This window comes from Pseudoliparis swirei, chromosome 5 (genome assembly GCF_029220125.1).
Source record: "Pseudoliparis swirei isolate HS2019 ecotype Mariana Trench chromosome 5, NWPU_hadal_v1, whole genome shotgun sequence".
NCBI lineage: Eukaryota > Metazoa > Chordata > Actinopteri > Perciformes > Liparidae > Pseudoliparis > Pseudoliparis swirei.
The window spans coordinates 25,419,571-25,442,805 of record NC_079392.1 but is presented as its reverse complement, the minus strand read 5'-3'; the positions used below and the strand labels follow the sequence as shown (position 1 = coordinate 25,442,805).

Genomic DNA, 23,235 nt, shown 5'->3' with positions numbered 1-23,235 from the left:
TTAACACGCTAAATCTCCAAATGGCCTAAATCTGACTTTTCAGTGTGGCGTCATCAGTTCATAGATTAAAATATATATTTATATATATATATATATAAATGTCCTCATCTTTGCCGTGTTTATCTTTCATCTCTGTGAAATCCATTTCCTTTAATAAACGCTCCTGTAGATCCTTATTAGAAATAAAAAGGGGCACGTCCCTATAGTCATATATATATATTTTTTTAATTATATATATAAATATTTATAAATATGTATTTATTTATATATATATATATTTAGATTTATATATATGTATTTATATATATATACACATACATACGTCGACTGGATAGCAGACACGCCACAGAGGACAACACAACCTTGCATGATCCTTCCAGTAGTTTATGAAATGCTTTCTTTTGGAGAAATACAGACGGAGGAGGAGGAGGAGGAGGAGGAGGAGGGTGCAGATCTTATTTTAGAGGGAGATTAAGGGGAGCTGTGTGGAAGTAGAAGCTGAGATCTGGGGACTTATTAAAGAGTCTTATTAAAAGTTAAGGGAGGCCCCGAGACCCGAACAATGGGGGGGGGGGGGGGGGGAGGAGTTTAAGCTCTCTCGTCTTCCTCACTTACACACACATCTCCACTGACTCCTCCTCTCTCTATAACCAGGTCAGCAAAATAAAGTTTGTTGTTTCAGCCTCTTTCCTGAAGACTTCCCACACACACCTGAGCGTGTTCACAGGTAGCGAGAGGTAAATATAGATAATAAATAATAAATATAGCCTTCAGAGTGAATCCCTCTTCCTGCTTCACAACGCTGACACCCCGTTACCCATCACAGCGAGCGTACATATGAGGGGTGTTCTTCTTCTTCTTCTTCTTTTAAGCACGGGAAAACCAGCCAGAAAAAAGACGATGCAGTTCTCTGTTTGGCCAGTAGAGGTCGTGACGAGTCACGTTCAACATTTTTTTAAAGCACCGGAAACAGGCGTAAACGTTAAAGGTGGATGCTTCCTTTTTTTCTTTTTTAAACAAAACCAGACAGGAAAAAATAGATGATGCAGTACTCTGTTTGGCCAGTAGAGGTCGCGGTGAGTCACATTCAACGTCACAAATGTTGTTTTTTTGTCTTACAAACTATAAAGAATAACAATTTTGATGAATTTCCTTTGTTTTACGATCAGTTTTGGCTCTGAGAAGCAAAGATAACATTTATTTTCATATTTTTATCTCTAACTGTGAACTAAAGGCTCATTCTGGTGCATTTACTTCAACCACCTGCTCATCGATCCCTTAGAAGACAAAGGCTTTGCTCCGGCTACACAGCGCGCCAGAGGGCGTGTGTGTGTGTGTGTGTGTGTGTGTGGGTGGGTGTGTGTGTGTGTGTGTGTGAGAGATGACAGTACATCATATATCCGTTTCCCTTCATTGTCTCCCGTCCTCCATCCCTCCGTCTTTAAAGACGACCTCATCGTCATCGCTTTGTCCTTCAAACCCGAGCACGCATTAAGACTCATGGAAACCATGGCAACCAGACAGTGGAGCAGACTGGTGCTGAAGCTGAGGATGGAGGGATGGATGAGGGAGGGATGGTTTGAAGGATGGATGGAGATTTCTGAGAGGCCCCGCGGAAGGGGAGGTGAAGAAGACATGTGAGGAACAGAAGGATTAACCACAGACACACAGACACACACACAGACACAGACACAGACACACACGCACAGATCGAGATAAGAGAAGACGAGAGACACTGAGGTTCCTTCACTGAGGTTCCTTCACTGAGGTTCCTTCACTAAGGTTCCTTCACTGAGGTTCCTTCACTGAGGTTCCTTCCCCGCGGTTCCACACAACGCGGTCGATCCGAGAAAAAACACCATATCTATAAAATAATTTGACGCTAGAAAGTGGAGATCGATGTTCGTGACTTTTAGCGCTCCAAGATAAGAAGTTTAAAGGCTCTCGGGACGTGTGGTGGATTTTAGTGGCGCCCCCTAGTGGCAAAGTTGCAGATTGCAATCAGCCGAATACACAACGCTTCTCGCCCAAGAGTGACGCTGGTCCTTTAAAAAAGGAAGAGCGTGACCCTGTGAGCGTCCTCATTAGCAGGCCCCCCCCCCCCCCCCTCTCCCTCGCCTCACGCTCCCGCCACTCCTGCACGTGTGCGGCGGCGGCGTCTTTAATTACCCGGGTAACGCGGCCAGATGCTCCGTCACTCCAGCAGCGGCGGTGATTAAAAGCCCTAAAATATTCATTTCAATCAGACGGCCTCACGGATAAGTAATGCACGGCGGAAGGACACGGAAACTTTTCTCCACACACACGCAGCTGCACATGTGTGTGTGTGTGTGTGTGTGTGTGGATGAGCCACTTGGCGCTCCACAGGGAGGTCAGAGGGCAGCCAGACTGCATTCTGGGACGCCGTGCAGCCACCTACACAGCAGCTGTGTTGCTCTCACCGGCGAGCCTCTCTCTGGGAGTGTTGTTGTGTTGTTGTGTTGTTGTGAAAAACAACATCTCCAGTTCCCCCGTCTCTCTCTCTCTCTCTCTCTCATTCTCCTTTTTTCAGCGATCTTTTGAAATACCTGCGAGCGGTCGGTCCGGGGCCTCCGGTGGGCGGCGGGAAACAAACACGACGCCGGCGTCCTGCAGGAGCATCCAGGTGTGTGTGTAGGGAGGGGGCGGAGCCTATCAGGAAAGGAAGGAGAGCTGTGGATGCAGAACGCAGCCGGGCTTTACGGGAGAGGTCGGTCGGTTTGAATCTCGCCGGCGAGACGTCCGTCTGATTGGCCGAGTGGAGGCCAGGCGAGGGGGGCGTGTCCCCCGGGAGCTCGCCATGAATAAGTCAAAGCCGCCGCCGCCGCGTCTCCTCCTTCAGCCGCTCTGCTCATCCTTCACCGTGGGAATCTTCTTCTGAATGCAACACTTTGGAAACGAGACAAAATATATAAAAATATATATAGATTTTTATTTTTAATTGATTGACGTGCAAAGAAAATCCCATATTTACATCGAATTTCTTTCCATTGCACTTTTGTGTGTATCTGCCAATCAGTGTCCACTTCCTGTTTGCTACCAGCCTCTAACACACACACACACACCTTCCTGCAGGTAAACACACACACACACACCTTCCTGCAGGTAAACACACACACACACACACACACCTTCCTGCAGGTAAACACACACACACACACCTTCCTGCAGTTAAACACACACACACACACCTTCCTGCAGGTAAACACACACACACACACCTTCCTGCAGGTAAACACACACACACACACACACCTTCCTGCAGGTAAACACACACACACACCTTCCTGCAGGTACACACACACACACCTTCCTGCAGTTAAACACACACACACACACCTTCCTGCAGGTAAACACACACACACCGAACCTCAGAGTGCACGACACAAATTAAACATCGTATCCGTTTGAAACCAACTTTTATTTTATTTCAGTTTAACCAAATGTGTCACACACACACACACACACACTTAACTGTGCACTCCCGCGGCTGTTGCTGTAAATAAAGATGTTTCCTCAGTCGACTCGTTAAAAAAAATGATTTGACAAAAAAAGCTCATTGAAGATCTCACAGCCTGACGGAGGAGAGACGGCAGCAACCCCGTCACACACACACACACACACACACACACCCTGCTGGTAGAGTGTGTGTGTGTGTGTCAGGAGAGTGCAGTAGTCATAATTAGAATGCAGATGTCCTCTTCCTGCCGTTTGTCGATGAATAATGCACCGAGTCAGGAGGCTTTACTGACATTCACCCCCCCCCCCCCCCCCGTTAGAGGTTATCTCATTATTGTGGCATCTGAGTGGTCGCTGAGCATTAATAACGGGGGGGGGGGGGGGGGGGGGCTCTGGAGCTTCTTCTTCAGGCTCTCTGAACTAGACGATGAACATGGAGAGTGGCTGACCAGTCGGTGGTGTAACCCCCGTCAGCCTCCACCAGGAGCAGGAGGCTCAGAGGCTCCCGGTGAGGCCACGTTGGAGGAGGAAGGGAGGACGGTGAGGGCAAGCAGAGCGGCGGGCAAGGAGGCCGGGAGGAGGGGCTTACGAGCCCCTTCAGGACCTCCTCCTCCTCCTCCTCCTCCTCCCCCTCCTCCTCCCGGGTGCTTGGAGGCTTCATCCAGCAACAGGCGGACGCTCTTGGAGAAGGCGGCCCGCGGGTCGGTGGCCGGTAGAGCCGGGCAGGAGCAGCTGTCCCTCAACTCCAGAGCCTGGAGACAAGAGGGGAGAGCAGTGCATGCTGGGTAAGTAAAGGACTGACCCCTCATGACCAGGAGTCCAAGAGCAACCGGCAAGAAGGAGGAGGAGGAGGAGGAGAAAGAAGAAGAAGAACAACTCCTTACTCTCTCACTTTAGAGTCACCTACAAGACGCCCCCCCTTCGATGGCGTCGCCTCTCGCTAAAGGTTAAAACATCACATGACACACACACACACACACCCCCCCCCCCCAGTTTCTTCCTGAAACCTTGCATTATTTCCGTCTCCTCCCCGACTCTCTCCCTCTTCCTCTCCCTCTTCCTCTCTTCCTCTTCCTCTCTCTCTTCCTCTCCAGACGATTCATTCGTTACATGAAGCTCCTCAAGTGGAACAGACGAGGATCAGTCTTTACTGTCTGTACCTGTGTGTGTGTGTGTGTGTGTACCTGTGTGTGTACCTGTGTGTGTCTGTACCTGTGTGTGTGTGTGTGTGTGTGTGTACCTGTGTGTGTCTGTACCTGTGTGTGTCTGTAGCTGTGTGTACCTGTGTGTGTGTACCTGTGTGTCTGTACCTGTGTGTGTACCTGTGTGTGTCTGTACCTGTGTGTGTCTGTACCTGTGTGTGTACCTGTGTGTGTCTGTACCTGTGTCTGTACCTGTGTGTGTAGCCGTGTGTGTGTACCTGAGGCACGCTGCGGTCCAGCTGGGTGAACCTGTTCCTGTGTGACGGGTGTGTGGACAGCCACTCGGGGGGGGAGGGGCCTCCTGCCAGCTGCTCCCGGAGCTCCATCTGCTGCCAGAACACAGGCCCGGCACGCACATCCGCACACGCCTGGACACACACACACACACACACACAGAGAGATAGAGAGCATGAGGCTTCCCTGACAAATCATCAGTTCAGTTTAGTGTGACGACAGCGCCCCCTGGTGGCCAGCAGGCAGAACGGTTTGACTATAAGTTTAACCTAAATTCACAAACTGCCTTTAGTGGCGTCATGTTCAGTGAAAGAGTTTTGTCATTTATAAAAGTAAAGCTCTTTTATGAAGTTAGGGAACTGAGAAATAAAATGCTTTAGTCAAAAAGCATCAGATTAAAATCTGTCACTTCCTATTTACAATTCAGGCGTCCTGTTACATCGAAAAAAATATATCCTCTGGCTAGGCTGAAGTTTTTGAACAGGCTGAAAACAAGCAAAGAAAACAGAATGTAAAAAGGAAACTGAACTAAATGTGAAAAATCCGTGGTTTGTTCCTCTAAATAATGACACTGGAGACGATGATGATGATGATGATGGTGATGATGATGATGATGATGATGATGATGATGATACCTTTGCAGCCAACTGCAATCCGACTTGATCGGCCTCGTTCTCCAGCTTCCTGCTGAAGGGACGGCTGAACATCAACTGAGGGAGAGAAAACACAACAAAAACACACAAGAGAAAACGCATGAGGTAAAAACGATTCATACGCGCCCGTTGATTGGCCGTCACCCGGCGTGCACGTGTCACCCGGCGTGCACGTGTCACCCGGCGTGCACGAGGCCTCACCTGGGAGAGCTTGTCCTGGACCCACTGGCCCAGCAGAGCCAGGCTGTCCTGAGGACACACGGCCCAGATGGCCGTCAGCAGAACCAGAGACAGGAGGTCCACCACGTGAGACAGGCTGGCCTGCTCTGCCTGAGAGGAGGAGGGAGGAGGGGGGGGGGGAGGGAGGAGGTGACAGAGGAGACAAGGAAAGAATGTAGAAAGTGAAAAACAGAGAGCTTGAGAAGTTGTGCGGAGGTGAACGCCGGAGCGTATCCACTGGAGGAGGAACATTGCGCAATAGCAGATTTAGGTTTTTCATCACCGGCTGACGCAACGCCAGAGCAACCGGGGGGGGGGGGGGGTGACAACATCAGTGTTTAATTCACATCCCCTACAGGAGGTCCACATACACGTCTATTGAGACCTGGAAGACGTGTGCCCAACGGCTTCTAGACGACTGTGTGTGTGTGTGTGTGTGTGTGTGTGTTCCATTTAAATAGTTTGGCTCCATTGAATTAGCGAAACGAGTGAACGCGACGGGAGAATTCTTTCCGTTAATAAATAAACGATGTGAGGCAGATATTTATATTTAAACGTTTTTAAACGCCGGGTTCCGGCGCTCGACTCACCGAGTGGCCCAACACGGCGTGAGCCATCTCGTGTCCCAGCACGAAGGTGAGCTGGTGGACGTCGGCCACGGCGTCCAGCATCCCCGTGAAGACGAACACCGTCCCGTTCTGAAAGAGACGGAGAAACGAGGACGTTGAAAAGAAAAGCGTTCTTCTTCTATTTTCTCTACTTCTTCTTCTTCTGACCGGCAGCACGAAGGCGTTGACGTTGGGGCTCTGCACCACGTGGACGCTCCAGGTGACGCGCGACACCTCGGGGATGTCCTGGTTCCTGCGGGCCAGATGCTGCACCAACCGCTCCACCACCTGGTGGCGAGGGTCGGTCACTGCAACCAGCAGCTCCGCAAACTCCTCCATGTACTGAAGGACACACACACACACACACACACACACACACACACACACACACACACACACACACACACACACACACACACACACACACACACACACACACACACACACACACACACACACACACACACACACACACACACACACACACATTAATTTGCTTAATTTACCCTCCCCCCCTTCTTCTTCCTCCTCCTCCTCCTCCTCCTCCTCCTCCTCCTCCCTCCCTCCCTCCCTCCATTCCGTCCCCTCCACCCCCTCCTTCTCCTTCCTTGCCTGCTCCTCCTTCCCTGCTCTTCTTTTCATGCTCCTCCTCCTCCTCCTCCCTTCCTTCCCTCCTCCTCCTCTCTCTCTCCCTCCTTCCTTCCTTCACCTCCTTCCTTCCCTGCTCCTCATTCCCTCCTGCTCCTCCAATCTCTTCTCCTCTCTCTCTCTCTCCATTCCTTCCTCCTGCCCCTGCCCCTCCCCCTCCTCCTCCTCCTCCTCCTCGTCTCACCGCCTCTGAAGTCAGCGTCGCCAGCTCCATGTACTTCTCCCTGCTGAACACCAGGAGGCGCGTGCGTCCCGTCAGCGGTGACTCCTCCAGGTGGGTCAGGAGGAGGAGGGCTGCGATCACCATGGCGACGCCCGCCCCCGCCGCCAGACGCCAGCGGCGCCGACGGAGCCAATCGCGCGCCAGCTGCCGGCGGTCGTCCGGCAGACTAACCCACCACTTCCGTAAACTCCTGGCGCACAAAAGGTTTCAGGAAAATAATTAAAAGAAAGTTTAATCACGAACAGGTGATAGAATGTAAAGAAATAACACCCTTAAAATCTGCTTCAAGTGTCAAAAACACAGAGAGATCAAAACGAGTTCAGCAGAGGCTTCAAAGATCAAAGGATGGATAAAATATGCTCACAACACACACACACACACACACAGAAGAGATTGTGTGTGCTCCTCCCCGAGGAGGCCGTCAAATACTAAAGGAGACAAGTAGGTCAGGACAAGGAGACGAGACTAGAGTGCAGAGACTCGTTTCGTCTCCTTGTCCTGGCCTACTTGTCTCCTTTCGTGTTTAGCGAGTTTGTGGATGTGTGTGTGTGTGGATGTGTGTGTGTGTGTTGATGCTGGTATTGCTGACTTTCTGTGTGTTTGTGTGTGTGTGTGTTGCTAACTCTCTCTGTGTGTGTGTGTGTGTTCATGACTGTCTGAGTGTGTCTGTTGATGCTAATGTTGCTGAATCTGTCTGTGTGTGTGTGTGTGTGTGTGTGTGTGTGTGTGTAAGTTTGAGGATGACAGCAGTCAGGGGGGCGGGGGGGGATGTTAAATAAATTAAATCAAAAATTTATTACATTAAATACACAAACAAAGAAGGATAGACATTTAAATAATGAAAGACATATTATGACATGTATATTAGTCTTTAATTATTTGCTTTATCAGTTAATAAAAAAAGTGAATTCACCAATTTCTAAAGTAACAATATTTCTTAATCAAATTACCCAATTAACACAACTGCTAATAAAATACGAACTCATTACCTTCGCATTGACAATGCGGAAGGTTATGTTTTGATCGCCGTGTATTTATTTATTTATTTGTATGCGTGTTACTCGCATAACTCAAAAAGTGTTCAACCGAATCGCATGAAATTTGGTGGGATGATTGGTTATTATCCGGGGACCATTTGATTAGATTTTGGGATCGCTCGGGTCAAAGGTCATGAAAAGGTCAACATCTTCTTTTTACCATAGCGAGGCCAATTTCTATCCAATTGGCATGCAACTAATAACAAAATGTTCATAATTCAATGCCCGATCTTGTGATATGCGAAGGTATGCGCTCTACCGAGTGCCCGTTCTAGTTAAAGTCATGTCAGTGGTAGTTAAATAACAAACCTGCCCAGGACGATGGCCGCGAGCTTCTGCAGCGGCTTGAGCAGCAGCCACACGAGGGGGGCGGGCAGGGGGGCCCCCGCGGGGCCGGAGGTGTGGAACAGGTGTCCCCGGAGGACGGGACCGGGCCGAGCGGGGCGCCCGGGCCCGGTACCGACGAGGCGAAACGCCGCGCTGCTCCCATTGTTGATGAGCCGCGACGACGTGAACCCGGAAGTGAGCGGAGGTCGCGGGGACACCCGGCGCGTGTCCGCCGCGGGACGTGCCGCGCGTCCGCAGCTCCGGGTCAGACGTGCGGCCAAAGAGAAGCGACCGCTCCTCAAGACGCAGAGGAGAACCATGACGTCACGGGCGCCCGTTTGTTACCCCCTCATCTAAATGTAGACATGACGTCACGGCGAAGTTTCCCCCTCTTGTTGTTTTTAAATACCCTCGACCCCGGGCGTCAATGTCATCGGTCCCCGGAGATACGCGCGCGGAGACGTTCACATCGGGTTAAACAGTGTTATTTTGTTGCAACACGTCGAGTTTAAATACGTTTTAGATTTTAGATCCCTCTCGGCGCGAAACGGCAGCAGTTTAGCTAACGGAACTTCTACTTGGTGGTTGTACGCTTCCATAAGTATTCCCCCTCGAAACGAACTCCGCGACGAAGGTTCCGGGGTCAGTTTTAGCGTCTCGCCAAAGGCGAAAGGGACATAATTCATCATTAAATTATTATTAGAATAGAGTCAGGTTGAAGTTGTCAGTTGCCTTATTAACTCCCTTAAAAAGGGTGCGGTCTACTCTAGAGACAATAATGCCTGTGTCAGAGATGCAATAACACCGACAAAATGATCAGACAATTTTAACAATATTAAACTTATTGCCATAGAAAGATGAACTTCCTCTTTGGCATTCCCTTACGTGGAGGAGACGATGGTGTGACTCAATTGCAGACGTGTTTGTCAAACTCTGACACAAATATAACATAAACAAGAGGCCAAAATATATAAATCTATTTTTTATTTTCTTGTTTCAAAGAAACTTGCAGAACTGAGAAATAACGCAAACACGCACCTCTCTCTCTCTCTCTTTCTCATTCTCTCCCTTTTTCTAGTTTTTGGTGAAAGCACTTATTATAAAAAGAAGTACACTTACTAATGTGTTAAAAATACTCGATGAGCACGAGCTGGTAATACTGATGCTGAGCTCATCGTAAAAGAGTTTCTACTTTAAATACAGTTTGAGCCACATTGTCCGTCACAGTAAATAGTCGCTCGACAACACGGAGCCCAGATGTAAAACTGCGGCACCGTTTGCCTCCGAGCCGTCTGAAGCTCCGCCAGAGTCCGGATCAGAGCCTCTTCCTCCTCCTCCCTCCGGAGGCTTCTCCTCGCCGATCAGCTGATCAAAAGCAAAGTCCTCCGAGTCCGAGGCGCGAGGAGACTGCTCCTCCTCCTCCTGGTCGGACGGCTGCTGCCGGGCCATGAAGTCGGCCTGGATCTGGGTGAGGAAGGGGTCTCCCTCCTCACCCGGCAGGGGCTCCAGGTACCGGGCCAGAGACGACAGCATCTGCAAAAGGGTTGAAAGATTAAAAGAGGTAAAAAGGAAATTAAATATAGGATGGGTGCCACTGGGATGCGTGACTGACCTTCTCCAGGAAGGTGAGGTGGGAGTCTTTCCGGAATAATCTGTCCATCTGCACACTCCTACAGAGAAAAACAGCTTAGATGCTTCATCGTTGGGCTTTAAAACTATTTGATCAAATTTACTGGACTGGCATCAAGCCACGTGATAAAAACATTGAATCTTTATATGCTATACTATATATATATATATTTATTTTTAATAATGTATATATATATATAATAGCAATATATATATATATATATTAAAGCATTAAATATATATATATTATAGCAATAAATATATATTAAAGCATTACATATATATATTATAGCAATAAATATATATATTATAGCAATAAATATATATATATTATATAATAATATATATATATATCACTACTGGAAAACAGAGACGTGTGAATTTCAGCGAACTCTGAAACTGTCCAGCAGACGGCGCCAACTCTCCCAGAGATGAAACATTGTGGTTCTCAACTATGTATTTAGTGTGAGACTTCATACATCTATATTTTTTGGGGGGAAAAACAAATTGAGCTAAACGGTTCTAACCGGGGGGGGGGGGCGTTTCTCACTCACCCGGGTGATTGACAGTATTTGTGGATGATCCACTGAGCTCTCCTCTGCGTCTGTTCCCAGTCTGGAATGTCTTGTGATGACGAGAAGTCAAATCTGTAGGGCAGATCTGGAGGGGGGGGGGGAGGTAACAGACACACAGAGAGAGAGAGAGAGAGGATAAACTGTGCTGCTGTGTGCTCAAATCCCTGACCTTCATTGTCAGCTGGATTTGAAAGCCTCTTGAAGTTTTGAATCATGTGTCTTCTTCTGTGTGTGTGTGTGTGTGTGTGTGTGTGTGTGTGTGTGTGTGTGTGTTAAACACACTCTGTGGGCCTGAGGGCCCCTGGCTCTCTTTCACCAGCAGGCAGGTGGTCTGGGAGTGGGGGGAGGGGTTGGCCGGGTCGTACGGGCTCACGATCATCCCGATGAAGGGGGCTCCGCCGCGGGAGAAGTAGCTCTGCACCAATCAGATCGCACGTTCAGACGGAGATCAAATATCACATTCAACTGACTGGAAGTCCGTCACAATAAAAGTCCCCCAGGTGTCTTGGCTGCTCCCCTATTTTATCATAAGTTTATTATTGATTGATGAATGGATGTCATGATAGAATATATATACTAGCGCTATATATATATAATTTATATATATATATATGTATATATAGCTAGTATCAAATATAATTATATATATATAAATATATTATTTATATATATATAATATATATATGTTTTTATATTTATAAATATATTTATATATATACACATATATTATATATATATATGGGACTGAATGAGCGGACTCATCGGACCCCCCCCCTCACCTGGAACTGGCTCTGCGTGTTGATGTCCCTCACTGAGGGGTTGGGGTGGAAGGTGGGGTGCGAGTGGTACCAGCCCACCACGCTGAAGCCCAGCGACGCCAGCACGTCGCAGGCCTGCGTCTGGGACAGCGGGTCCATCTCGCACTGCAGGCCGGTGCTCACGCTGTTGCACGGCTCGGCTGCACAGATCTGCACAGACCACAAGAGGGCGCCGGTCGGAGAAAGCGAAACGGAGAGGAGTAAAAATGAGTTGCTCTCCATCCCCCCCCCCCCCTCACCTTTAACACGCTCTCTTCCTCATTGAAGGTTCCCCCGAGCAGCCCGATGACCTCGCCACGCGACACGTGGGCATGCTGACCGCCGCCAGAGCGTTAGCATGCAGTCAATGAGAATAAATTAACTGTCTTAGATTGTAATGTAACAAATATGGGGAATAATCACAAGATACAGATCATTTCATAGCTCGCGAACTATAAATATATATATTATATATATATTTCACAATATAGCATTTTTTTCAGTAAATTAATTAGATTTTTTAAATAACTACATGTATTCTGTGTGAATTAATTATCAATCAACGAGAATAAATAATAATAATAATAGATTGTTATTATTTAATAATATATAGATAATTTCCTATCTCAATAACTATATATATTTCATAATATACCATGTTTCTTAATAAATTAAATAAATAATTAAATAAATGAATAAACAAGTACAAGAATAAATAATAAATGGATTTTAATTTATTTAACAATATATAGATCATTTCCTATCTTGATAACTACCATGTTTCTCAATAAATTAAATAAATTAATAAGTAATAAATAATAATAATAATAATAGATTGGAATGTATTCAATAAATGAATTATAATAACCACGTGGTTTTGTATTCTTCTGTGTGAATTAATTACTTGACCAATGAGCATTTCCTCCTCTTTAAATTAGGAACTCTAAAACAAAAGGATCAGATTTTCTGATAAATTAATGCCAGTTATTATTCTAACTATTATTATTAATTACCTGTTATTATCAGTTCAGATCATTTAAGTTTGTATATGTGAGTGTTTTGCGCTGTGACTCCACTGAAAGATGATAAACTAGATTCTGTACCATGTCCATGATGAGGAGAGTCTCTGCACACACGATGACCTGGAAAGGTTCCTGCAACAGCATCAAAGGGTTGAGTTTATTATTTAAACTTCATTTCCTTTATTATTTAAATTCCATCAAGTAATATGCTCTGTTATTTTATCTATCGCTGCTTCAGGAAACATCCACTGACCTGCACACCTTCCCCAAAAGACCTGCAGGGAATCAACTGGAAGGGATCGAAAGACCTGAAGGGAAAGAACACAGTGGCACAGCCTGCATGTCAACATGTCAACATGTAAACATAACATATCAACATAACATATCAACATGTCGAAAGACCTGAAGGGAAAGAACAGTGACACAGCCTGCATGTCAACATGTCAACATGTAAATATATCGACATGTAAACATATCAACATGTCGAAAGACCTGAAGGGAAAGAACACTGACACAGCCTGCATGTCAACATGTCAACATGTAAACATAACATGTAAACATAACATATCAACATGTAAACATGTCAACATATCAACATAACATATCAACATGTCGAAAGACCTGAAGGGAAAGAACATAGTGACACAACCTGCATGTCAACATGTAAACATGTAAATATATCGACATGTAAACATAACATATCAACATAACATTTCAACATGTCAACATGTAAACTTGTAAACATGTCAACACGTCAACAACAGGCACGTGGCCGCGTCGCGCTCACCCTCTGAACCTGTCAACATGTAAACATGTCAACACGTCAACAACAGGCGCGTGGCCGCGTCGCGCTCACCCTCTGAACCTGGCAACATGTAAACTTGTCAACATGTAAACTTGTAAACATGTCAACACGTCAACAACAGGCGCGTGGCCGCGTCGTGCTCACCCTCTGAACCTGTCAACATGTCAACATGTAAACTTGTAAACATGTCAACACGTCAACAACAGGCGCGTGGCGGCGTGGCGCTCACCCTCTGAACCTGTCAACATGTAAACATGTCAACACGTCAACAACAGGCGCGTGGCCGCGTCGCGCTCACCCTCTGAACCTGGAGGTCTTGCAGGGCCTGGGCTGCCTCCTCTTCATCTCCTCCCTCCTCAGGGCGAGCTCCTCGGCGCTGAGGTGCTGAGGACACACGGCGGTAACCACGGTAACGTGACTGTGAACCCCAACGAGCGACAGCGTTTCCTTTGTTTTGGTCTGGAGCGCCTCCGCACCTCGTAGGTCTGCCCCTCCAGGTCTCTGGAGTCGCACCAGTTCCCCCAGGTGTCGCGCACGCGCCGCTTCCTGGTCCGCTGAAACGCCGAGAACGCGAGTTAGAGAGGGGGCGGGGCTTAAACAGGGTCCGTACGGGCAGGTGAACCTGGAAAGGTCAGATTCAAGCCGGCGTCACACTCGCAGAGCACATTTTCCGCGCTGCGTGTGAACGCACCGTAACTTGAAAATGAATAAATGTTTATTCTTTTAATCTAAACTATCGTCTCATTCATTCGAGTCATTTAAGGTTATTTAATTTTTGGTTTGGTAATGTAAATTTGGTTTAAAGTCGTGGAAGCCCATTGGTCAACATGTGTATGAACCCCGGTTCCAGATCTTTAAAAGGGGGCGGGGCCTACCATGCTCTGCAGCCTCTGGGCCAGCTGGTAGTCCTCCATGACGTCTCGGCCCTCCTTGTGCTTAGAGCGGTCCACCACCTTCGGCCGGTTGTAGACCGCTTGCTCTGCGGGAGGAGGAGGAGGAGGAGGAGAAAAAAGGAAGGAGGAGGAGAAAGAAGAAGGAAAAGAAAGGAAGAGAAAGAAGAAGGAAGAGGAGGAGAAACAAGAAGGAGTAGGAAGAAGAAGAAGGAGGAAGAGAAAGGAAAAAGAAGAAGAAGGAAGAGGAAGAGGAAGAAGGTAGAGAAAGAAGAAGGAAGAGGAAGAGTAAGAGGAAGGAAAAAGAAGAAGGAAGAGGAAGAAGAAGAAGAAGAAGCAGAAGCTCTGGATGAAACAGGAAGTGGTCGTTTCCGGAGACAAGATGGCGGCTCGCCGTGAAGGAGTTACCGCAGTTGAAGTTGACGGCGCCGATGAGCTCCAGGTACGTGTGGACCCGCCCGATGCAGTTCACGTCGCCGCAGTTCTTCAGGCCGGGCCGGACCGACGTCTTGTTCAGGAACCGGGGTTTGCTCTTCAGCCTGAGGAACCATTACATCATAAATAAATAAATAAATGTTCCTGTTGGACAGAACCCTCAGAACCCTCAGAACCCTCAGAACCCGGGAGCCGTCACCACTGGTCCAGGATGTAGTTCCGGATCTTCAGGTACCGCTCGGGCGTTTTAGACGGACGTCCCTCAAAGAACTCTGGGATGGCTCGTTTCTCCTCCTCGGTGATGGTCTCCATGGCCATCTCCACTTCCTGCTCAGGCGCCCTGAGCAGCTCCTCTTCCTCCTCCTCCTCCTCCTCTTCTTCCTCCTCCTCCTCTTCGTCTTCCGGCCCGTCGGCTGGACTCGGCTCCGTCTTACCTGGGGGGGCAAACACGACCACAAGCGTGTCCCGTGAATCCTCAGAACCGCGAGGCGGGCCGCGAACACGTCCGGCATCGAGCCTCACCGGTGTCATCGCCGCGGGCGTCTCCCGGGCGGCCGGTCCCCGCCGGGCCCTCGGACCGGGAGCCCCGGTCTTCGTTCTCATTGGTCGATCGCTCCGGGTTCTCTGGAGGGAGGGGCTCCGATTCGTTGTGCGTGCCGGTCTCCTCCGGGGAAGTGAGGGAAGACGAGGGGCGGGGACTCGGCGGGGGCGGCGAGGTCGGACCCGGGTCCCTCTGCTCCTCCGCGTCCGCCGGCCGCTCCGGCTCACCGAGGTCGGTTCGGGTTCGGAGCTCGCCGTGCGGTTCCCCGCCGGCGTCATCCTCGCCGGCGCCGCTCAGGTCGTCGGTGATGTCCACCTCCTCGTCCTCTTCATCGGAGAGCTTCTCGATGCGGACGGCGTTGGTCAGCGCGGACGCTCGGCTGGATGTCGGCTGAGGAGGCTGCGGGTGCAGCGCGGGGCCAGCAGGGGGCGCTGCAGCTCTGGGTTCTGATTTCGTCTGAAGATAAAGACGAAAACAAATTTAAAAACACATTTGATTTTGCAAGTTTTATGATTTATATATATATATATGCGTGTGTACATATACATATATATATTTATATAATAAATATATATATGTGTGTATGTATATATATATATATAAACATATATTTATTATAGAAATAAATAAATATATATATAGAAATAAATGTATTATATAGAAATAAATATTTGTACATATATATATAAAATAAATATATGAATATAAATATGTATATAAATATATATATATATATATATAGAAATAAATATACTATATATAACAATATAATATATGAATAAATACTATATAAATATATATATACAAATATAAATATTGGGTGGAAAGTCAAGCCGAGTCTCACCTTGTGTTTAAAATACTGTCGGGCATAACTCTTGACCTGAAAAGTTGAACGGCTGCGGACCAACTTGGCGATCTTAGTCCACCGTCGACCGAACTGAGCCTGTGTGTGTGTGTGTGTGGGGGGGGGTTACTCACAAAGTAACGCTTTAAAACGACGTAAAACTCAAACAACGACTCGACTCACCAGTCCGTCCTCAAACAGGTCTTTCTCCTGTCTGGACCAGCGAGCGGCGGCGGAGCCGGAGGCCGACGTCTTGGCTGGAGACCTGAGCACCAGGGGGGGGGGGGGGGGGACAGCGGGGGGGTCAGCCGGTGTGACGCACGAGAACACGCACTTGACGGGCTGAATGTGGAAGTTAAATAAAAAAGGTTGGACTTACTTCTTCGCTTTGGGCTTGTTGTCTGCGTCGTCCCAGATGTGGCTGGGCAGCCCCTCCCCCGTCAGGTAGTATCTACGCGGTGCGTTCAGGGACCAAACATGTGTCGAACACACGCGGTGCGTTTGAGGGGAACTCGATACGATGTGTTGTCCCAGAAGTAATTATAATAAACAATATTATTGTCATTTTAAGACGATTTAATGCCTGACGGCATCGGGTCCGCAGCAAAGCCAAATTAAAAGACAAGCAGTCATCACCTGTGTGTGTGTGTGTGTGTGTGTGGTGCGTTTGAGGGTCACGTAAAAAAGGGTACTGTTCCTCCAGCAGCATCCTCTCGATGACCTCCCTGTTCTCCGAGCTGATGGAGCCGTCCAGTTGCCATGGCTGCACAACACACCCACACACACACAAATAATCAACACACACACAGAAATTGTCATCAATACCAGCATCAACACACACACATACAACAACAACAACAACATACACACACATACAGAAAGAGTCAGCAACACCCACACCAGCATCAACACACACACACACACATACATACATAAATACAACAACAACATACACACACACACAGACCAACACTAGCATCAACACACACACACACATACATAAATACAACAACAACATACACACACACAAACAGAAAGAGTCAGCAACACCCACACCAGCATCAACACACACACAGACCAACACTAGCATCAACACACACACACACATACATAAATACAACAACAACAACATACACACACACAAACAGAAAGAGTCAGCAACACCCACACCAGCATCAACACACACACACACACACACACACTCGTACCAGTCTGCCCGCGCTGCTCCTCCACGCGGCCTGCATGAAGGGCTCCGGGACCAGACCTCCTCCGTCCGGCTCCCTGAAACAAGAGGAAGGGCCCAGAGGGGCCGAGGAGACGCCATCAGTTCTGGAGGACTCACGGGGCCGCGCGGGAGCCGCGGGGCCGCGCGGACCGGAGCGCACGAGACCAGCTCACGTCTGAGCGTCAGCGGAGCAGAACCGGGACTCTTCTCACCTCAGGCCGGGGTCCAACTCGTCTCCCTCGATGTCAACTTCCACCTCGTCCTCCATGTTGTTGGATAAACGTAAACATCGGGGAGGAAACAGCGAGGGGCGGGGGGAGAGGGAGGAACAGCGCTCCGCTCACAGCGACACCTGGTGGTAGGAGGACCGCTACTACACCTCGAACTACTGCTACTGATATCACAACTAAAAAAAATACATATTCTGCTGCTGCTACAACTATATACACACTCATATATATATATGTATTTATTTACATACCTTATGTATATACCTATTTAAAAATATATAGGTATATATATAAATAGTTATATACACACATTTAAATAAATATATAGCCAAATATATATAAACATACAGAATAAATACACAAAATATATACATGAATAAATCTCATATATATGAATTATGTCAGCTTCCTGAAGCTTGTTCTGTGGTTGAACCAAAATCATTTAAACCTTAAACACTTTAGGAATAAATCTGTTCCAGTGTCATATCACTAATATTAAAGTGCTAATATTATGCACATAAACTGGAGCCTCGCCTCTCCGTCTCTTTTAAGTCAACAAATGCACCAGATTTGACTTTCCTTTATGAACTATAGGATTACTTATTAATTAAGATGAACAGTGAAGTACGAATATGAAGGAACATACACAAATTTAAGACAACAAAAAAAAAGGTTTTATTTAGAAATTCACAGTTTCTAATGGCACTACAGTTTTGTAGTAACTCGCTCCTATTCAAAAAAATACTGTGCAGCTCTTCAGAGTTAATCACACAGAGAGAGAGGAGAGAGAAGAAGATAGCATTTGACAAATAAGGTAGAAAAAAAAGAAAAGGCATGAGGAGTCATTCAAAGTGCACTCTGAGCGTTCTCCATATTCTGTGTTACGGGATAAGTAGATTCAAAGTAGTCTTACCATAACACACACATACATGATCAACATAAATCCTCACATGCATACACACACATAAGATCGTACACATTCAAAAAAAAGGTTTTTTAAAAACCAAACCACTCATGATTTGCGCAGAACGTACAGAAACACGTCGATAATGTTCCCTCCTGCGTTCCCTTTACTCCACAGTTCAGAAAAGTGTAACTCGAGGTGGCCGAACGCGTGTCATCATAGATCATGTGACGCAGAATGGAAGAAAGCAGGCGTTAAAGAGTAAATCGGCTCATAAGAGAAAGAGCGGCTGATAAAAAGAGCAGGCATATTTAAAAACTTCACAGTTGGGAGAAAAGACGTGCGATGGTGGCCGGAGGGGGATGAAGATGTGTGAAGAGGAAGAGGAGCCGGCCAGGAGAAAAGAGGACGAAGAAGAAGTATGTGTCAAAAAGGTCCAACCAACACAGAGCCAGTCAGAAACTGCATTCAATAAGAAAAAATACACTTTATTATTATTTTTAAAAAAATGTTTTAAAAGTTCTCACATCCGTGACTCCCTAAAACATTTGGTTATTGATCCGCCGAGACGCTGAAACCAGCTCACAGCAGACGGTCGCTAACCAACCCAGACCCCCCCCCCCCCCCGATGACGACGCAGCAGCAGACGATCCTCGGGAGTTTCTCCAAGCCCAAACTGGAATATCGTATTTTTGTATTATTTGTAAAAGTTGGAGGACACGTGACTGCGATAAAAAATAATGTAAAGAAATAAACGAAAAGGAGGAGGAAAGCACCAAGGGCGCTTCGGAGGACTCGGCCACCGGCGAGCACGCGGGTCATCAGCAAAGTGTAGTTTAAATAAATAAATACATAAATAAAACTGGTCCGTCAGACTCAGCTGCAGGGCCCCAGTACGGTGTGTGTGAAAGACTGTGTGTGTGTGTGTGTGTGTGTACGTGTGTGAAGTGTAAACATTCCGCTCTGCAAACCCAACGTGCTCCCACAATGCATTGCGACCTCAACAGGAAGCGCGCACGGCCTCCACGACGGTCGTGAGAATGATTTCGATGAGCTGAGGCGAGAGAGACACACAAAGATATAACAACGGGAAGACGAGAGCGGCCTCCGCCGTTCCCCTCGCAGTCACGACGTCCGCCTGGAACAAAGTGAAACTTCGCCGCGTGGAGCGAAGCGGTTCGGGCCCGGCCCGAAACTAAAACAGAGTGAGGACAGTTCGAGGAGACGAGGAAGGATCCTCAAGCTGCTGCGATTCGTTTCTCTGAGACGGGAGGGTTTAATTAAACGTGACGACTACGGATGTGAACAAAAAAATATATATATATATATATTACTGTTCTTCATTCAGCTCTGGTTGGTTGGTTTGGAAGAGACTGGGGGGGGGGGGGGGAGAGAAAGAGAGAGAAAGAGAGAAAGAGATGAATGCTCTGGTCCCATAACAAACACCTGCAGTCGTGTTAGGATGCAATACGAAGAAAGAAGAAAAAAAACGATGGCAATGAAAGACGGGAGGAAATAAGGATGAGAGTTAGTTTGTCGTGCTCCAGAGGTCACCCCAGAGGTCACATTTCATCCAAAGGAGCGGCCTAATACTTCTTGATTGCCCCCCCCCCCCTCCCTCTTAAAAACTCACTGGTACTCAACTGTCACAGGACAATGTGCTTATCCAGTAGAAAAAAGAAGCAACAGAAGAAACGCGCGCGTTGACCGCTCTTCACTGGACTCGTCTCCATGTGGCGCCGCGGCGTCTCTCCGCGTCTGTAGATTTCATATTTCTTATCTTTTAAAAAGGTCCGAGAACAGATATTAAAGGCACGTAACCGTGAACAGCTCTTTGAGAAGAGGAGGACCGGAGGACGCTGCAGTCCCACGGCGCGCCTGTAGGGGGCGGCGCGGTGCTCACGTCTGCTACCTTCAAGGTGTGTGTGTGTGTGTGTGTGTGTGTGTGCTCAGACGTGTCCGGTGGCCACCCCGATGGTCCGGATCTCCTCGCCCCCCCTCATGAGCTGCTGCAGGATGGCCAGAGAGGCGCCGCCGCCCCCTGCCTGCACGGCGGGGAACTGCAGCTCCGTCTGCCGCGACTTCCGCCGCTTCACCGAGCGCTGCCGCTCCTTGGCGGGTGGCGGCGGCGCCGGCTGCCGGAGGGAGAACGGCAGCCGGTGGCCGTCGCACAGGCCGGCGGAGGGGAGGATGGGGGAGGGGGGGGCGAGGCGGCCGGCGTACGACTCCTCGGAGTGGGTGGAGGAGCTGCAGCTGCTGGTCTCCGAGGGGAACTCCTTGGAGGGCGGCGACGACGGGAGCGGAGGAGGAGGAGGAGGAAGCGGAGGAGGAGGTGGCGGCGGCGGCGGGAGGGAAGGAGGGGGTGGAGGCGACGGAGGTGGAGGCAGGAGGGGAGGGGGAGGCGGCGGAGGTGGAGGCAGGAGGGGAGGGGGAGGCGGCGCCGGGAGGCACGGCCAGAAGCCGTTGCAGTTCACCTCCCCGTTGGAGAGCGGCGCCAGAATCTCAACTTTGTCCAACGACTTTGACTTTTTCTGCTTTCTCTGCGAGGAGAACAGAGAGAGAGGAGCGATGAACAGAGGAATAATAAACGGAGGGAAAGAGCTGCATCATGCAAACGCCACTTTAACCACTTGGGTGCTCGAGGCTCACGAGGTCGAATCAAAAAGGAGGCGAAGGAAGTCTCGTCGGGGGAATGATGCATTCTGGGATTTGGAGGAAACTGGTCAGAGGGTTCCCGCGCTTTATATTTAAAGGAAGTCTGATTTTACGTGATACAACATCTATGACATCATAACAAATGGATCATAGAATAAAATTAAAATACAAAGAACTACAAGTCTATTGACGGGTGATGAAACTTATACTATTCTTATTTAAAGTGTGATATCACCCGACCTGCAGGAATGTAAACATCCCGAGTATTTGAGCGTTCATATTTGGGGAGTTCAATAGAGACGATTAGATTATTTAAAGGAAAACAGGAAAACGTTGATTTTCATTTTCCCAAAACTTTGGCGAAAAGTGTGGGAACCCGGAAATATGAAATAAAGTAGTTTCACTTGTCGAGGCGTTGTGACGTGTTTTAATTCTGTAAGACTTGCACTCAAGAACATTTAAAAATAAACAATAATAAAAAGTGTCGGCAGAGAAGTGGTTAACGGACTTTTAGAGTGAACCTGAACGCCTCATCTCTAATCCACAGAGAACTAGTGTCATTCGCTGCTCTAGCACACTGACTGACGGCAGAAATAAACGACAACAACAACAAACCACACAGAGCACTTTAAAAGTCGGCCGGGCCGACAGCAGCGGGGGGAACACACACCGTACCTTTTTCTCTGGAGAAAACCTTAGAGGTTCTACAATGTACAAGTCATCGGGACCTACTGGGGAGGGGAGAGAGGGGCCGTGTTAATGAGGCGATGGCAGACAGGAATACATACATGTCACAAGCATGAAGGGACCTTGCAAGTAGTTTGTATTAAAAAGATGCAATGGCACACAAAAACAACAACAAACACATGTTTATCGATGCTTATTGGACACAAGGAATTTTAGTTTAGCTAAAAATCACAATAAAAGCGTTATTTTATTATTGATTACTACTTGCAAATGTCACGAGCCAGCGAAGCGCCATGCTCTATTAATACACTCCTCCAGCCAGCATGTGGCCACAAGCTGGCAATGACAGCCTCTCAGCCTCAAGGGCAACACACACACACACACACACACACACACACACACACACACACAGCTGAGGGGTAATGAACAGCAGGGGGAGTTTTGTGTTGGGTGAGTCAAAGACTCTCCTCCTCCAGCCTCTCCCAGCGAGGAGGCAGACGAGCGAGAGCGGGCGAGAAGGGAGGAGGTCGAGCGTCGCATGCGGAGGTGTGTATCGCCGTGAGGGACGCAACTGGCTTTAAAAAATAAAATTAAAAATCAAAAATCTAATAAAGAAGCTCTTCCTGCAAGAGAGCGCTGCGGGGATAAGTCCTAAAAAGGAGGAGTCGGCATTTTTCTCCTCCATCCGGTTTCCCGCCCCGGCCTGAAGCGGCGTTCACACCAAAAAAAGCGTTGTGAGTTGTCGGCGCGAGTCGATCCCCGAGACCGACGTCTACGCGCGGACGGCGAGCCGCGAGAGCCAATCGGCGTCCAGCTGCTCCGCCGTCGGTGAATCTAACCGCTGCTCTAGTGGAGCTGAAGAGACATTCAGGCTCGAGGTGAAGGTCACCGAGCTGTGAGAGCCTACGGGTGATGTCATGTATAAATATATATTAATGTTATGAACCCGAACACGAGGGATGTTCAGTCCTTTGTGGGACGTCCTCAACACGTATGAAGCAGAACTAGTGGCGACTTCATCATGGTGGATGAAGGAGATGATCACTGTTTGCATGGAGTAAAGCCACAGAGATAAGCCCCGCCCCCTCTAAGGCGCAAATGAAGCGAAAAGCCACAAATAGTGAAGCGAGTGAACTCCTTTCGGTTTAGTGGCGGAGACGGGAATGTTGTTTTGGAAGAAGAAGAAGAAGAAGAAGGAGAAGGTTCTCTTACCTTCCATCGGGGTGGAGTGGAACGACTTGGAGCGAACCAGCGGACAGGTCACCCTGCGCTTCAGACTCATGTCATCGTAGGAGGAGAAGCACCTGGGGGGGGAGGAGGAGGCGGAGTTAGAAGCGGAAGAAAACGCCGTCGGCCCTGTGTTGAGCT

At 48.2% G+C, this 23,235-nt stretch overlaps 3 protein-coding genes across 5 annotated transcripts in view; all 3 read right to left on the bottom strand.

The window, feature by feature from the left end:
* Positions 1-3,420: 3,420 nt before the first annotated feature.
* On the bottom strand, positions 3,421-9,503 carry oma1 (OMA1 zinc metallopeptidase). Of its 2 annotated transcripts, XM_056415533.1 has the most exons (8): positions 8,611-9,503; positions 7,226-7,454; positions 6,562-6,735; positions 6,376-6,483; positions 5,768-5,896; positions 5,549-5,623; positions 4,898-5,047; positions 3,421-4,229 (listed from the first exon to the last, which is right to left on the bottom strand). In XM_056415533.1, the coding sequence occupies exons 1-8, from the start codon at positions 8,946-8,948 to the stop codon at positions 3,948-3,950; spliced, it is 1,485 nt and encodes a 494-aa protein (XP_056271508.1). In that variant the 5' UTR covers positions 8,949-9,503; the 3' UTR covers positions 3,421-3,947. The 2 variants fall into 2 exon arrangements, with proteins under 2 accessions (XP_056271508.1, XP_056271507.1); XM_056415532.1 differs by having other exon boundaries at positions 6,376-6,735.
* A 92-nt stretch (positions 9,504-9,595) lies between these two features.
* On the bottom strand, positions 9,596-17,667 carry mysm1 (Myb-like, SWIRM and MPN domains 1). 2 transcript variants are annotated; one of them, XM_056415507.1, is made up of 20 exons: positions 17,604-17,667; positions 17,375-17,447; positions 16,859-16,929; positions 16,546-16,617; positions 16,350-16,431; positions 16,167-16,265; positions 15,304-15,778; positions 14,981-15,215; positions 14,755-14,885; positions 14,332-14,435; positions 13,933-14,010; positions 13,755-13,840; positions 12,905-12,959; positions 12,733-12,783; positions 11,890-11,964; positions 11,612-11,800; positions 11,115-11,247; positions 10,812-10,917; positions 10,241-10,298; positions 9,596-10,161 (listed from the first exon to the last, which is right to left on the bottom strand). In XM_056415507.1, exons 1-20 carry the CDS (start codon positions 17,657-17,659, stop codon positions 9,850-9,852), a joined length of 2,541 nt encoding a protein of 846 aa, XP_056271482.1. In that variant the 5' UTR covers positions 17,660-17,667; the 3' UTR covers positions 9,596-9,849. The 2 variants fall into 2 exon arrangements, with proteins under 2 accessions (XP_056271482.1, XP_056271483.1); XM_056415508.1 differs by lacking the exon at positions 16,167-16,265.
* A 2,194-nt stretch (positions 17,668-19,861) lies between these two features.
* Positions 19,862-23,235, bottom strand: part of suco (SUN domain containing ossification factor) — a 29,963-nt gene continuing 26,589 nt past the window's right edge. Inside the window, 3 exon segments of the mRNA XM_056415488.1 lie at positions 19,862-21,065; positions 21,856-21,911; positions 23,080-23,171. Coding sequence (XP_056271463.1) covers positions 20,475-21,065; positions 21,856-21,911; positions 23,080-23,171 — 739 coding nt within the window. The 3' untranslated portion in view covers positions 19,862-20,474.